General features: G+C 37.8%; 1 protein-coding gene across 1 annotated transcript in view; it reads right to left on the bottom strand.

Annotated features, from left to right (window-relative positions):
- The window catches only part of LOC118781756 (cadherin-8-like), a 68414-nt gene extending 53256 nt beyond the window's left edge, over nt 1-15158 (bottom strand). The window contains exon 1 of the mRNA XM_036534796.1: nt 14904-15158. Coding sequence (XP_036390689.1) covers nt 14904-15158 — 255 coding nt within the window. The remainder of the gene's footprint in view (nt 1-14903) is intronic.
- Nucleotides 15159-16370: the final 1212 nt, after the last annotated feature.

Raw genomic sequence — 16370 nt, 5'->3', positions numbered from 1 at the left:
TCCTGTTCCAGCATGACTGTGCCCTTGTACACAAAGCAATGTCCATAAAGACATGGTTTGATGAGTTTGGTGTGGAGGAACTCCAGTAGCCTGCACAGAGCCCTGACCTCAACCCCATTGAACACCTTTGGGATGAATCAGAACGCCAACTGCGAGCCAGGCCATCTTGTCCAACACCAGCGCCTGACCTCACAAATGTTCTTTTGGCTGAATGGGCACAAATTCCCACAGACACACTCCAAAATCTTGTGGAAAGCCTTCCCAGAAGAAGGGAAGGCTGTTATAGCTGCAAAGCGGGGGGGGGGGCAACTCCATATTAATGCCCATGGTTTTGGAATGGGATGTCCAGTAAGCTCATTTAGGTGTGATGGTCAGGTGTCCACATACTTTTTGCCATATAGTGTAGTTCAGTGGTCAAGGCATTTGCTTTGAAAACAATCTCAGCTCTACAGTCTACAGGTTTCAATCTTAACTACATCATCATCCAACAATGAACAGAATAAGAGTCAGAATAAACTGGTTTTGTTCTGCCATGAATGGAGGTAGGTAAATATGCCAGGGTTTGTCTGTCTCATTGCACAGCAGCGAACCCCACTGGTTAATGAGGCACCCACAGTTTACCTTTATAAAGCTGCTCATCAACTCTCTTCCTCTGACTCATAACAAGTTTGGCTTGGGAACTACCATGTAAAAAGAAGCGGGGATTCACATCACATGTTTTGGCATGCAAAAAAAATATATATCATCAAATCCTTCATGAGAATGGAAAGAGCCAGACATCTTTGGGATAAAATGGAACACAGAATTACAGCCCTCTTCAATAGTCGAGTTTACTAAGACTAGGAGGGAGATGTGCAGCACAATACCAGTGCCACAATACATGTTTTCTACCAGAAATAAGTAAACAGCCTTCCACAGTGCATTGAAGTAGTCATTAAGGTCAAATTTGAACCAGTTTGAACTGCTATTCATTTCCTGGAATACAAGACATTTTATTTCTAACTACTGTGTCCCATGATTCTTCTTTGGATAATGTATGCGCAAATACCGTTGCTTTCTATTTTATCCCTTGGTTTACCATCATGCATTATGCAGTAAAACGTAAACCACTGTACAAGCAAATATGTTTAAAACAAGTCATCACTTTCATCTTTTCATCTAGCTAGTTATCCACCTAATTAATAAATACATGACTGTGCTTTTGCAACTGAGGATGTTGAAAGCTAACTTGAACAGCTACTGTATGTTTACTACATCATGAAATAGGTATACATTCCCATGAGTGAAAGTGCACTCCTGTTTGTGGCACATGGTTTCCAGAAGACACTAATGAACAAAGTAATGGGAATACTTTGTATAGCTCAAATCTTCACATTGTATACCCCTGTACTGTATGATAATAAACTGACAAACCTACATTTCAGAGGGTATACTGTATGATGTATGTGGCCATATTGTATGAAGGCAATACTTGTGATTGTTTCTTTAAATTCATGGTAACAAGGTGCAATATGCTATCACCACGGCCATGGCATTATTTCAATCTGAGAAAGTAAAAAAGGAGAGTTTGGACCTGTGAGCTGCTTGGGAAATATGGACAGTATGGTCTATTTTTTTTTTCTTTAGAAAGAACTGGAGAATTCCCTTGACAAAAATCATCAGAAAGCATGGTGTGACTTATAACAGTCTACTTGTGACACAATTTAAAACAGTTGTCTTAATTAAATGTGTTTTATATGAAACTGTGGTAACAGCAGCTTATTGGTGACTGAATGTCATAACTGTTTGACCAACATGATACAATTTTGAATTTGTACAGTCACAATGGCTAGCTAACTTCCATATTCTCCCTAACACTCCCATGCACACAAGAAAGGATGGTTATTTTTTAGAAAGATACACATATCTCCTTGCCTATATCACCTGAAATAGCATTGCTATTGTTTGCTTTTAGCTATCATACTTTATTTATCAGGTTGCTGAACTCCCAATGCTCCCTTTCACCAGTAGCTGTTTTTTTTCCCTCTGTCAGCTGTTGGAGGAAGTATCAAATAGACAGTTGTGCTCCTGTCACAGCTCTGCTAGTTTCTCATTGTGTTCCTCATTTTGTTGAGTCCAAGCAGATGATGCTGCAGCAGTCACTCTTTGCCACGGTTTGTTTTGACCAGTATGTTTCTAGTTGGGCAGGGAAAGTGGTCACTCGGAAATCTTGTCATGATTCTAGCGGAACGTCACAGTGTGATAAAGAGCACATAGGGGAAATTAATCAGACATTGTTGACCTTGATTGTGAGGGTTTCATATGTGTGTGCAAGAGTTTAATATGAGTATGTGCGTCCACTTCATATAAGTGTATGCAAGTTTGAATTCTTCACCATAATATGGGTACACTGACAACAATACCATCTGTCAGACTTATAGAAAGCAAAATCTCCCAGTGCCTTAAACCAAGAAGAAAGTAAAACTGGATTACCTCTGATAAACCTAACATTTTGCACTATAGCTAGCAATACCTAAATATTATAAGATTGATCATATCAAAATGGCTATTGGCAGTTTTCTGTGATGCACCTGCCATATCTCATTATAACAATGAATAAATAATGAAACAAGAGCTCAAAATAATGAAATCTTATATCTTTATTACAACATATTATTTTTATGTTCTGGAGTGGCAGCAATACACAGGCATAATTTCTTACTGGGTGATGCACCAAATTGTTTTACCAGGTCATCTTGTTTCTTCCAAATGACAAGTGATAGCACATATGGTTTAATAGTCCCTTGGAAGATTTACATAATTTCTTATTCTCATATTGTGTTTCATAACCAGCACATCTAATGCATAGTATGCCTTATATTATCAGTGTATACATTCACCAAGTGAACTACTGCTTTGTGATTGTGCTGGATGTTTTTCTTAATGGATAGCAGAGTGACAGTCATCCTAAATTCCCACTGTGATATATACATGTACACATGCACTTCATGTATTACACATGTACAAATATTTTTGCTCAGCAGCAAACTTTCAGCAACCCAATTAAGTCATACAGTGAGCTGTTACTGACTGGTTCCACTGGCATCAATGAGATAAATGAAACTCTGACGGTATATAAAAACACCCCCTTTCAGCATACAATGCTTATTGTTTTGTGTCAGATTAAGAACAAGTAAAACACCAGTAAATTGAGCTATACTTACTGCATTACTCAAGTGTCAGTTTAAAATTGAAAAATTAAGCTGAGCTATTGATAGTGTCATACATTTACAAAATTCCCTTGTGTGTGAGAGCTTATAGGGAAAGGTAGAGGAAATTAGAACTCAGTGGGCATGTAAACAGGAGTGAATTCTAAAGCTGCCTGTGTTGGTATGCCAGGGTAGTGCCAGAAGTTTGCTTGTGTTGCCCTGAAGTAATTATACAAAGTGGAATATCAGTGCAGTGTTCATGAAAACACTAAGCATTAACAAAAGGAAAAGGTCACATAGATGTAATATGTAATATTATGTAATATTAACGTTTTAACATATGTAATATTAGCATTTTATAGTGAATGCTCAGTAGGTCAGTGAATGCAGGCAAAATACCACTGGGATGGCAGAACGGAAAATATAAAAAGAGGGAGTTTCACAGTTGAATCCATTTTGAGGTTGCATTTGGCATGTTAAGTCACTCGCTATGATTAAGAATAAAAATACAGATCTACAAAATCATTATTCATGCAGCAGCTCAGAGGAAAGCAAAAATACCACTGATGACTGGTTTGCATACTGCAGATGATGAGGATTATAAAACTGGTAAATAAGAATGTAACTGATGTAACTGCTACCAAGTTTCAGTGCAACTCATATCTAAACAAAGTGCCTGACCATTCTGAGGACATTCGATTATTTTGCTGTATTTTGTAAATAATCTTGTACCTCTCGACATACTAAACAAAAACAGGGCTGTTTTTTTCTAATTCCATAATATGGTCCCATTGTATGATTACTTCAAACTGTTTTATTGTATTTTTTAAAATATCATCCTCTTGATCCCAAATCATAGCATAGTTTGACAGCAAATATTAATATTTACCTATGACTATGTATGTTCTTGAATTATTAATTTGCTAAAAAGATGTAAGTAATTTCTGTCTTTGGTTTAAAATGTCTGAAAACACACAGCCTCTAAAACTATGAGACTGAAAGAAGGAGACATAATACCAAATTCATTACTATTGTATGTGACCACTCTAGCAGCACATCTAGACCGATGAACTTTAATACATGGAGCAATGCCTCTGGGATAATGTATCTTCAGAAATGGCTTTTCTCACTTTTTTCTCACCTTGTACATCAGCCCAAGGCTCATGTTCAACCATCATGTTCTACAGGAGAAATACAGACATGCAAAGGATCCTACAACAGTGCTCTGATAATACACAGGCTTTTTAACACAAAACCAAGAGATGAAAAAGAAAAAATAGGGCTCTTTGAGCATGGTTTCAATACCCACATGTTAAATTCTGATATTCATTCCTGATAGTCATTAAGCATTCATGATTCATCTAGATTTTGTATTATAAAGGTCTGAATTTTTCATGTCTCATCTGTGCCAAAAATGAACTGTTGTTCACAAAATGTATCCAACAGCCTCCATCTGTACAGCCTGTTTTGGCAGTAGTGCACCTGCCTATATCCTTTTTGTGTTCATTGGCTGTAATTTTTCATTCTAATGTATCTCTGAAATTTAGAAAAAAGGCCTGAAGCATTCAAGACGTGAATAAAGAGATTCACATACAGCATTTTCAAAGGACGCAAGCATAACCATGGACGTGCTCACAAAGACTAGAGAACCTGCTTTTAAGTCAAATTTTAGCAATAAAAGGACCATTAAACAAAAATAATTCATTTATGATAAAGGTCAGAATCACAGTCTGTTGGGCTCCAGATATGTGAAGAGACACTGAAAACGCTTGTTCGATTGATTCTTCATGGAAAATTTCTTTTATTCCATTTAATAGTCAAGGCACCAAATTTAGATAAATAGATAAAGGCTTCCACCAGTTTCAATTTCTTTTTTCTGACTACCTTGTAGATGTGTGGCTCGTAGATATGTCTGGAAGTCTTTAGTAATGTATCTTTTTTTTCCCCCATACAGACTTCATGAAATTGTTAAACTGTTGTTGTTTATGCTGTGTGTGTGTGTGTGGATGGTGAAATAAAGCCTCTCAGATTTTTAAAAAAAAAAAATATTACTCCCACGATTTTCCATTGTCTTTATTGTCCTGCCCACATGTTCTTCACAGCTGACCGTGAAGTAAACTATACATCAAGGCGTATAATGGAAACAGCCTCTGTTAACAAGATTATTCTATTTTTGTAGTTTTGTGCTTGAGCTTGGTGCATAAACTGGGATAATCTGTAGTTTCTACAATACAGTAAAGGGATGGTGCCATTTGTGGGACAAGAGGCAAGCAAGACTAACATCTAGCTGAAGAGCAAATTAAAATAGGCTAATGACAGAAAATTACTATAATCTTGCTAAACTCTCCTGTCCACATATAACTGCCCATGACAGACAGTCCTTCTACAGAGCAAATTAAGTGATCTAATAAACAACATGGTACATTTTTCCTGTCGTGCAACCCTGTTTTTTGGGACTTTATACGGCACATTAGGTTTATCTCAGCACGACAACCTCTGCACTCGTGCAGGAGCACTAAAGCAAGATGAACACAATAATTCAAAACACTAGCATGAATATCTCTCTCACTACAAGTCACACAGAGCATTACAGTGGAGCGGACACTCATTGGAAGATAGGTACTACTCCATTGACATCATCTGGGTAGCTCACAGGTGCCTGATAAATCACAGAATGCCTCAGACTGGTGGGATGAGGAATTCATGGCCTATGTGCCCACTCCCATCCCAGGGAAAACATGTTGGCTAATGGTCACATAGCCCCTTATACACTATAGCTGAACATCAGAACTTTCCTTAAATTTACCTTTACTGGTCACTGTGTTAGGATTATGGCCACACATTTCTCAGGCAAATGCACATTTTTGTTTTGGGTTTTATGTGGCACGTGCTGCAGTGTCATTATGCAGCCTGAGGCAGCCTTCCTGCCAGGTACATATGAAGAAGGTGAACTGCTGAATGGAAGAGGGCGAGAAAGAAAAGGTGGAAAATTGGAGACTAGTTTTGATGTGGTCTGGCAGGGGAAACCAATGGCCAGTATTTTGTTCAGGGGGCTTACAATGGTTTTTAGAGATTTGCAAATGCTGTTTTTTTCTGGGACACTGGTATACAGTGTTTTGCTTAGGCATCACTGGGACTCACAAGATAGTATTTTGGGAGTCATCCATTTGCCATGGGTTCTGCAAAGCCAGGGTTTAGACTATTACCACCATGCAATTGTTTTTAAATAAAAGTAAACTAAATGGAACAAACCACCGCAGTGGCTCCAGTGGCTTCTGAAGCCCAGAAGACCGAACTGGTCTGATCCCCAGTGTCAGTAGAGTTACCTTTGCTACTCTGGACTGGGTGGTCTGCTTTGTGGCACCTTTGAGTTAGTTTGTTTGATTTTCTTTACACACACAACACACAGTTATTTTATGCTAGCCACTTTACAGCTATTCTCATCATTTGTTTTCAAAGCTGGTCATAACAAGTGTTAATGGAGCATACCAGTAATAATGTGAGCATTTTGTTATCAGATTTGTTAATGGATTTGACCCTAGTTAAAAAGCATGTACATTTATCCATTTCAGCTGAGATCTTTGCTAAATACATATTTTGTGAATCTTATCTTGTAACTTTAAGTAGTTATTGTAGTAAGTAGTTAGTGAAGTAATTTGAAGTAATTTGCTAGATACTGTTTGACTACTTTATTTCATATTCCTACCTTCACATAGAGGAGATAAGTGAACACATTTCCAGGATTCATTTGTGTACAATGCAATATATGTATTGCTGGTACTTGTATTGTCTGGTTTATATGTTTCCAGTCAGTATAAAAACCTTAAATTACAACAACACAACATCCTAGCTGTACTTATATTCTACTCTACTCTACTGCATATTGTACAACAATAACTGTTTTTCTACTGCACTTCATACTGTATAATAGCAATAACCTTACCCTTGTTTATTCTTGCTTCATAATTCATTTTATACTATTTATATAATCATAGCACAAGCACGATAACTTCTCAACGCATAATTGCGCAAACTTCTTTCTATTTGTTGTATTTTATACCTATTTATTTTATTCAATTTATTCTTTTGTTGTTTTGATGTGTGCCGGACGGTGCAGTTGTGACACTCAAATTTCCTTTGGGATTAATAAAGTATTTCTTATTCTTATTCTTATTCTTACTCCCTCCTTGGTTTAGTCTAGAGATTTTCTGATGAGCCTCCCTTTTTTAATGGGAAAGCAAGTCCAGAAGATCTTCCTGAGAGGTTGAGGAATGTATTTCTTCTTTTTTTTTTCTTTCAATCTTTGCTTTTAACTCTGTCTCATCATGTGGTGAGTCACAATGATTTAGGTTTTGCAGGTCTAGAAGCCGTAATGAAATTAAATGAAATTAAATATAAACAGAATTGTAGAGACTAAGTTGATCTTACAGAATGATTCGCAGCTCACATTGCATGTTTTGGCAGCATGAACAGGTAGCCTACATCTAAATCATAATGATATGCTTTAAATAGCCTACTATTTGAGTGGCATGACCTAAGAATTTTATTGAATTTTGGCATTTTTGGTACATGTTAAGAGCATTCCAAATTTTGTCTTTTAAAAAAATTACATTGCAAACATCTTTTTCACGGGGAATGTGTTGTCCCTTTTTTCAAAGGGAATGTGTCCCACACCTAACACTTTCTATGCTCCTTAAAAAATGTACACTGTCAGTATAGATTCCTCTGATGTTCACAAGAGAGCAATAAATAGCAGGTGACACTTGACAGTTGGCACATTATTTAGCTCACCTACAGCATGCCTCTGTCTGAATGAAGAGAGGGGGAATGAGCCTTTGGAATACAGAAGCCCCCATTTTTTTAATCATCACTAGAGGGTTGGGTTATGGGTGGGATGTAACACTCACAGAGGAAGTACAGTACAGAGGAAATGCACATACATAGAAAAATACCCTTGGAAACAAATGACCCTTGCAATGGCTTGATGGTGATCCAAAGGCAAAATTATGATAACATATTACTCTTGCCAGTGTTCGTTGTAATCTTAATGCATTAAATATCCATTCACCATCCTAACTAAGCACAACTGTTAGATTAATACATTACTAAATAATACATGCTCTGCAAGATGTCTTTACTGTAATTGGGTCATGTCACCATTAGGTCCCTGCATTTTGAGTGACTGGATTTTAGCAGTAGCCTGAAATACAGTTCTCTAGCAGCAAGGTTCCAATATAGGCTTTTTCACGAAGCCACCTGTTGGCAATCATTAACTGTTTTCCTATTATGGTTGCTGAATCATCTCAATGAGTCATTAAATGGTTACTAATTATATGCAACTGCATGCTGATTCACAAAGCAGTCCTCATGGTCCTCATCCTTATCATACATATTTATGTTATCATACATACTTATCAGTATTACCCAGCAACAATGTACTGTATATCCAAATTCTGAATGATAAAACCTTATTTGAAAGGAGAAAATGTCACCCACAGTAAAAGACACAGTCTCACTGTACTAAATTTAACAAATTTTAAAGTCATTTGGTCTTCTCTCATTGTTTAGATTTGCCTACATAGAAAAACACTTGCCTCAAGATCCTCTGACTTTGTGACAACAGACAAACAAGATTCAGCATTCTGTGCTAAACTGAGAACTACTCCTGCATTAAACCTACATGTATTTAAGAAAATCCCTCTGCTGTGCTGCTTTGTATAGGTTTTGTAGCTGTCCATATCTGATTTACTTCCACAGGAGCCCTGGAATTGATAATAGTATGATGATGTCCTTGCTGTAACCAGTCAGCATAGTTATTGTGGGTTGAATAATTGTCCTGCTTTCAGAAAGCTGGTTTAAACATATATATTGATATGGACATTAGCCAGGATTCCATGAATGTTCTTGAAGGCTTTAATACAAAGATTGTTTATTGTTATGGCTGTACTGTGAATCTGCTGTACTGTGAATCTACAACAGGTGTTGTTGGATTTTCTGCATACATATGGTATGGCACGGTGTGTTCTCTCTGAAATTGCTTTATGGATTCCTGTGCATTGCATGTGTTAAGGAATTCACATGGTTTAGGAGAACTGATTTTTCCAAGGGAACGTTTCCTCCCACTGAATGATACTGTTTTGGCAAAATCTGCCAAGACATCAAAACAAGTTACTGCTAAATCTGGTTTTCAATTTGTTTACATAACTGCATTGTGCTTAAATAGAACCCTGAGAAATTAAAACTGTATGCAAGAAATGCTGTTAAAGTCTTTCTAAATGAACACATTTCCCAGTTTATAAGTACAAGCAGAGATTTACATAGCATTTTTTATAAAGGACCAAACATTAATTCTTATTGATGCCAGAGGAATAATTTTGAACATGTGAACAGATGCACAGCAAGATATAGCCAGTGTTTATCATCCTTGTGTCATTACTATCACTAGTGATAAAAAGCCTAGTGTTAAAAAGTTAATGCATTCATTTACTTTCACTCTCCAGCCATCAGTCATCACAAAGCTTGACGCTCATTAGAGCCAATTCTGATTTCATTCTAACCTGAGCAAATGTAGGTTAATGCACAAGATCTTTTTCAGATCAGAGGGCAAGTTGGCAAGACTGAAACCAGAGGGATCAGAAGGCGGACCTTTGATCTGCTAAACCCTTGTCAGTCAACTCGGAGCAGTCAGATGAAGCTGTCTGCAAGAGTGTCAGCACTATGCCCCCCCCCCCCCCCCCCCCCGGCCTCCCTTCTCAACTGAAGAGGATATATAGTACGTTAACACAGCTGCCCCCTCAGGGCACGTTTTTCACATCCCATGAATCCCACTCCTTCTAATCACAGGATTATACCCTGGCAGGGTGTCACCAATGGAAATGAAAAGATGGTCCGCACTTGACTCTAGCAGGTTGCTTGTAAAGGGGGATGGGGGCAAGTTAAGGGAGGAGGAATCAATGTCTGCATGCAAATAGAAAGCATTACTCTGTTCTGTTACTCTTTGTTACCTGGCTCATGTCGGTGATTTATTTATACAGTGTTGTACACACCACTGATATATTGCAACCAACAGAATAGACTACACTTTGTTTGCAGATCTATAATTTAATAATAATAATGATTTCATCACAGTAATTTTGACTTTTTACCACTGTGTAAAGAAAAAGCAAACTAGTCTTTCAGCTAGATATGAACTTTGGTTGTTTATCTCAACATCCCTGGTTTTTTGGCAGTTGGGTGAAACCTCCACGGGTTTGTGTTATAAGCAAAAAGAAAGTGCCAGATTTAAGTCCATGACAGTGGAAGAGTGAGGTTGAGAACAATCTCAGGTATAAAAGCTGTATTATATAGTGCAGCAGATATCAGTAGTGGGAAATCATACATGCTTTACACAAAGAATGAAATAACAGAATGGAAAGTTAAGTTGGCTTGCAAAACATTCTGCTCTCAAAGGTGCTAACTGGCTAATGTCTAATGTAACCAGCTAAGGTATCTGCAGCCTCTTTGACCCATACATGTACATTACTGTGCAGTAGGAGACCCCACCAGAGTACTTTACAACATGACTCATCTATATAAATGTATTAAATGAAGCAATTCATGCCATTTCTGAAATTGTCAGGAGAGGGAATTCTGTTGCACTGAAGCCATGCTGAACCAGGAGCAGAAACACCTGCAATGGATGGTCAGTGTTTCCGCAAGAAAGATTAGCATTATGGAACATGGATACTCTTGTTCTCCATGATTACTCTGCACTTTAAATCACCATGTAGTTGGTATAACCCAAGATTTTATTTTATTTTATGTTGGGTTTTTTTGTGAAAAATAACCCAATGGCTTGCAAGTAAAAAAAAAATAAATCAAACTGAGAGTGTCAGGACCTCTGCCTGAGGTCCTCCTGTTCTGTGTGTTTTTCCCTGTCTGTCTGTGTGGGTGTGTCTTTTGTTTTTGTTTACAGGTCCTTGTGTTTCCTTGTCCTGCCTGCCTGCCTGCCCTCCTGTTACTCAGCCACACCCTTCACATTTAGCCTGTTCCACACACCTGTGTCTCATCCCCTCATTGTCTCCCCGCCTACACATGCCTTGCCGTTTCCTTTGTTCTTAGCAAGATACTGAGACGATCTGGCAGTTTCGTTCCTGCCGTTTGTTCGTTAGCCTGCTCTGTCTCTGCCTGTTACCAACTTTGCTTGTTCCGGATTTCTCTTTTGCCTGCCGTTTTTGGATGTTGCCTGTTTTTCATTTGATTTTTGGTTATTGATTCGGACTGTGTTTCTGACTTCGATTTTGGTTGAGATTTTGGATTTGTCATTAAAGAACTGTATTTTGTGCTGCCCGCATTGTCTGCGTCTGGATCCTTTCCCTGTAAATCCTAACAGATAGTGCATTTCTGATTATTGCCTTATGGAAACGTGTTTCATTGGACTTCCATGCCTTCTGGATCCTGGTTCCGTTCAGAATGTTGATATATAAAGTTGGATCACCTGTTCCATGGTTCAGTCAGTAGCTCTTTCAAAAACATGTGTAACACCCTCAAAACTATATACCTCCAGCACCACGATCTGACATCATTGCCTCTGGTCAATTTGGCACCATTTGTACCATGAGAAATAAAGTCTGATCTTCAGAATATATGTCCATATATAGACAAACATTTCTAGCTAACATTATGAAAACAGTATTTTGAGATTTTCTTTTGACTTTACAATTAAATGCAGTTTGTTTCACCTTTAACATTTTTGTTTCCATTAAAAAACTTGGGCCCTCAATGCAGTGTGCCTTATATAAAAAATGAGTAACAGTCTCATCTCATTTAGATGTTAATAATGTCTAAAGATAAATAAGCTATCGTAAAGACCCCGTGATACTTAAATATGTCTAAATGGTGGGTAATGGGGTGGAAGTACAGAGGTATTGCCTTTGAAGACTACAATCACCAATGTGCCATACTGTGCAGGGCAACCCTGAAATTGACGATTTCTACCAGCACTGTACTACACTTTTCTGTTGAGATGATGTAACAGTATGGCTAATGAAGAGGAAAATCTATATACAGAGTTCTGCTATCCCCCTGGAAGCATTTATTTTGTGCTGTTTGTTCACTGCAAATGAGATTACACTTTGCAGCAGTAAACTATTCAAATCATAGAAACAAAAGCCTCCTTCAAATACATGAAATACTTTTCAAAACCTACTGTCATGTCTCAGAAATCATACTTTTGATTGTTCCCACAGTTACACACACGATCTCAAATAAATGGATGAGTACACTTCAGACAGAGTTGTACGTTTTTAAATATATACTTTATCAGATGACTATCATTGTTTTGCATTGGACACCCAGGGACTTGCATGGGCACCTGTGAGTTATGCACATGATGTCAAGGGGCGCCTATTGCTGACACTATTTGCCTCGTGGTGCAATAGTAATACAACAGTAACTACGAAATTAGTTACTGTAGGCATGCATTTGTGTTTGAGTAGTGCATGCACTTTATCCCATGCTCCTATGTGGGTTCACAGTGGCTTTCGTTGCACAGCTAATGCTTAAATGCATAACTACTAGTTACTACTGCAGGTGGGTGCAAAAGGTAATAACGCACAAAATGACTTTATATCTCATGCATGATATTTGTTTCAATTCTTTAAATCATTTAAATTGGTTGCATACTAATCATCTGCATTCTGAGTACATGATATACTCTTTGCAACGCACATTGTACATTGAAATTCTGAGTATAGCACTGCTTATATGCATTTCAGCACGGTAGTCTTGTCACTTCATTTGTTTCAACTCTATAAACATATAATAGATTCTTTAAAAAATACTTAAAATTGCAATTCTGATGAGGGTAGAACATCATTCTAATATATTAAGAAGATTTAATATTTTACTGCACATTGACACAAAAGTTTAATAAGTCAACTCATCAGTTGCCGTTTCCCAGGCATGCTATTAATTATTGAATGACATTGTGCAGCAGGCATTTTTTCCCATACAAGATTCTCTCTGTCAAAATCTGAGGCGGAAAGCAACACCAAAAACGGTGCTGGCATGCAATGTTCCCATCTCTCTTTTTCCACACCACCATGCCTGTTTTTACATGTATGGTAATGGTCTCTGCTGACTGCCAACTGGAATACAGAGGAGCTCGGTAACTGACAAGACAGGAGGTATATGTATAATTAAACATCAGAGGGCCCAGCCATAAAACGTATGCGATAGAATGAGACTAATCTTTGCCTGAGGTTCCTCGATAATCAGCCCAGAACCACAAGCCCACAAACACAGAGATCTGAAATGTATGACCCATTTTAATGACACCAACCCCTTCCACATGATTCATTTTTTAATTAAGCGTAAGAGGGGAAATTGCAGATCCAAAGCTGGTAATGGGGGTGGGGTGGGGTGGGGGGGGGGGGGTTCTCAATCTAAAATGGTTCTATGGCCTCCTATCTCACTGCAACATGGAACCTGGAATCTGTGCTGCACAAGCAAGACACACAAACACTTAACCTTGTAAAAAAGTTAATCAGTGCTGTATCAGTAAGGGCATGCTAAATTCACCAGCAAGCAAGACAATAACTTTGGGAAATATTGAGACTATACCAGTGGAATAGTATTTTGCCTCATAGAGCTCTATCACAACACCATAGTATACACTCAGATAGTTCATCAAAAGCTGTAATGGCCCAAAGTTGTTCCTTAGGAAGCCACTTATAGGTATGTGAATATTTTTCTGTTTATATATTTTCCAAATAAGGAACTTTTAAAATAGGCAGATTTAAATACTTATGCGCCAATTAACAGCCTTCCTGTATTTCAGCTATGTTAGAAAAAAGTATAAAGCTCAATATTTTATTAATCAGTGTACTTCATGGAGAAATGTAGCTCTAGAAAAAAGGACTGTGACTGTGCTAAAACAACCAAAATCCTGTCTAACTTCAAGCACACAAACAAAGTGAAGTGTTTCTAATCTGAGGCAAAACCAATACATACTTAAACAATGTCTCCCTGTAATATACATATATTGGTAAAAATCACAGCCAGTTAACATTTCACTTCACTCTGGGATCACAGGTCAACAATAATCTCCAACTTTGTCATAGCATGTGAAAGAATAAACCAAAAATAAGGTAGAATGTATGACTGTGGTCAAAGCTGAGTGCTGGCATGTTCAGGCTCACCAGGTGCAATCTGTTATCACACTGTGGGCAAGCTACTCTGGCCCAGATGTCTAAAAACCCTCCCACGACAGTGAAATCTCTACACAGACTATCCAATGAAATAATGCTTCTTCTGGTCTTTTTTCTGTTCACTTTCAACAGCTCATCAGCAAAGAAAGAAATATGCAAAGAAGGAAAAAAACACCATAGTCTGTTTTATGCATGCTACTGTGAGCTAAGGCTATGACAGACAATTTGTCATGTATTCATATTTACTGACAATGGGGGAAAATGCTCTGGAAAAAATGGGAGATCTGATTAGAAACCACTGTGATATGTCATGCATCACATCTGGGGGAATTTCAGGGGATCCTCCCTGCTGGTCTGAGCCTGTACCCCCTCTGTGTAATTATCCATGCTAAGCCTGCTTCTGTTTCTATATCTGTAGCTCAAAAAATGAAATGGAATGAATAAACAATTGAACTGCTGAATTAATGTTTCCACACGATAAGCAAGCTTAATATCCGACTGACAACTGGAATGCCAGAATACTCACCCTGCCAACTAGAATTGGGTCAGGTCCAGAAAACTCTTCTAGTACAAACATTTGATTCCACACCCATCCTCTTTTGGCACGATTCAGAATTCTTTGTCCTTCACCAGGCACATGGAGGCCCATGAGAGATCCAGTTTGTAAACTTTTTGACTGGTTGACCAAAGGTGCAGTGGACGTATAAGGAATAGACAAAATCCACATGAGTAGCAAGGACGTCCATATATCTAACAGCATTTCCTCAGACCGTTTTGGCATTGTTTGGCAAAGCAGCTTGCCTTCAGACAGAAAAGGCTTACTTCTTTCTGCTTCGGACCTCAGCCTTCTTGCTCATGGTGGAGTGGGGATCGTTCACTTGACACTTGTTTTCAGAGAAGGAGAAAAGGAGGTGCTCTTCTCAACTGACTATCCATTTATTGTGTCTGTGGCATGCAAGACCTAAAAACACAAAGGGACATTACAGAATACTTTGAGAAAGTGAAAAATCTAACTTCTGCATGAATTTTCGACTGAGGCACGTGAACACGTCAAAGATGGCATATTGTCAATAATAAGGAAACCGGAAATCTGGCTCAAGAGATCAAGTAAACAGAGATCAAGAAATTCACTGCTTTTTAGTCTATCTCATCAATGAGAAAGCCTTCCAATGAGACTTCTCACCAAATAAAAAACAGAGGAGCCCATGTTTCTACTTTTTGATTCCACTGTAAAACTGAAAAAAAGGTCCTCAGGCCATGAATATCCCATACACTTGTACCTATGATACAATACAGATGAGAGTAGCGTAGAGTAGCATTGGTACTATTAGCAGTAGTATTATATTTGGCAGTGATGTCAGTGTTGTCATATAATATGTCTATAAAGTGTATCGTTGTGTTTATTGCTTTTTTTAATTCAAGCAATTTAAAGCTCAGACTCCACTGTTAACTTCTCAGATATAAGTTGTGTACGTATACAGGCAAAAATGTATCTGCTATAGTTTCTGCTGCAGCTTGTTTATTACAGATTCTCCCTCACTGGGTGTATGGAATGTTAAGAGTCCATGCTGAAATAAAGTCTTAACAGATATAGAATATGGTAACAATAGTGGTGCTATTATAGGCATATCAGTGAATTAAATAATAATGTTTTTTTTTTCTTTCCTTAGAGTGGAGGGGGGGTGTGTCAGTAATATACAAAATTTTCATTTTAGTGACAAGGCTTAGAGGGTTTCTTTGCCAAGTCACAGCATACTATTTGATGACAATGAAGGAATTTGAAAGAATCTGAACAAAAAAACATAATCGACTTACCTACCTTACATGAAGGTTTGTCATGATTTTTTAGGAGCTATTTTGTAGCCTTCACGAGGATACATTAGCTTCAAGATGTGCAAACCTAGTGTAAATAGTTCAGATTTTCACTGAAGGATAATCAGTCTCCATTCACATTTTTGGTTTTGTAAAATATGAAAATTCAAAGAAAATGAAT

The sequence above is a fragment of the Megalops cyprinoides genome, chromosome 8, assembly GCF_013368585.1.
Source record: "Megalops cyprinoides isolate fMegCyp1 chromosome 8, fMegCyp1.pri, whole genome shotgun sequence".
NCBI lineage: Eukaryota > Metazoa > Chordata > Actinopteri > Elopiformes > Megalopidae > Megalops > Megalops cyprinoides.
The sequence above is the reverse complement of the archived record's forward strand: the minus strand, read 5'-3'. Positions and strand labels throughout refer to the sequence as shown.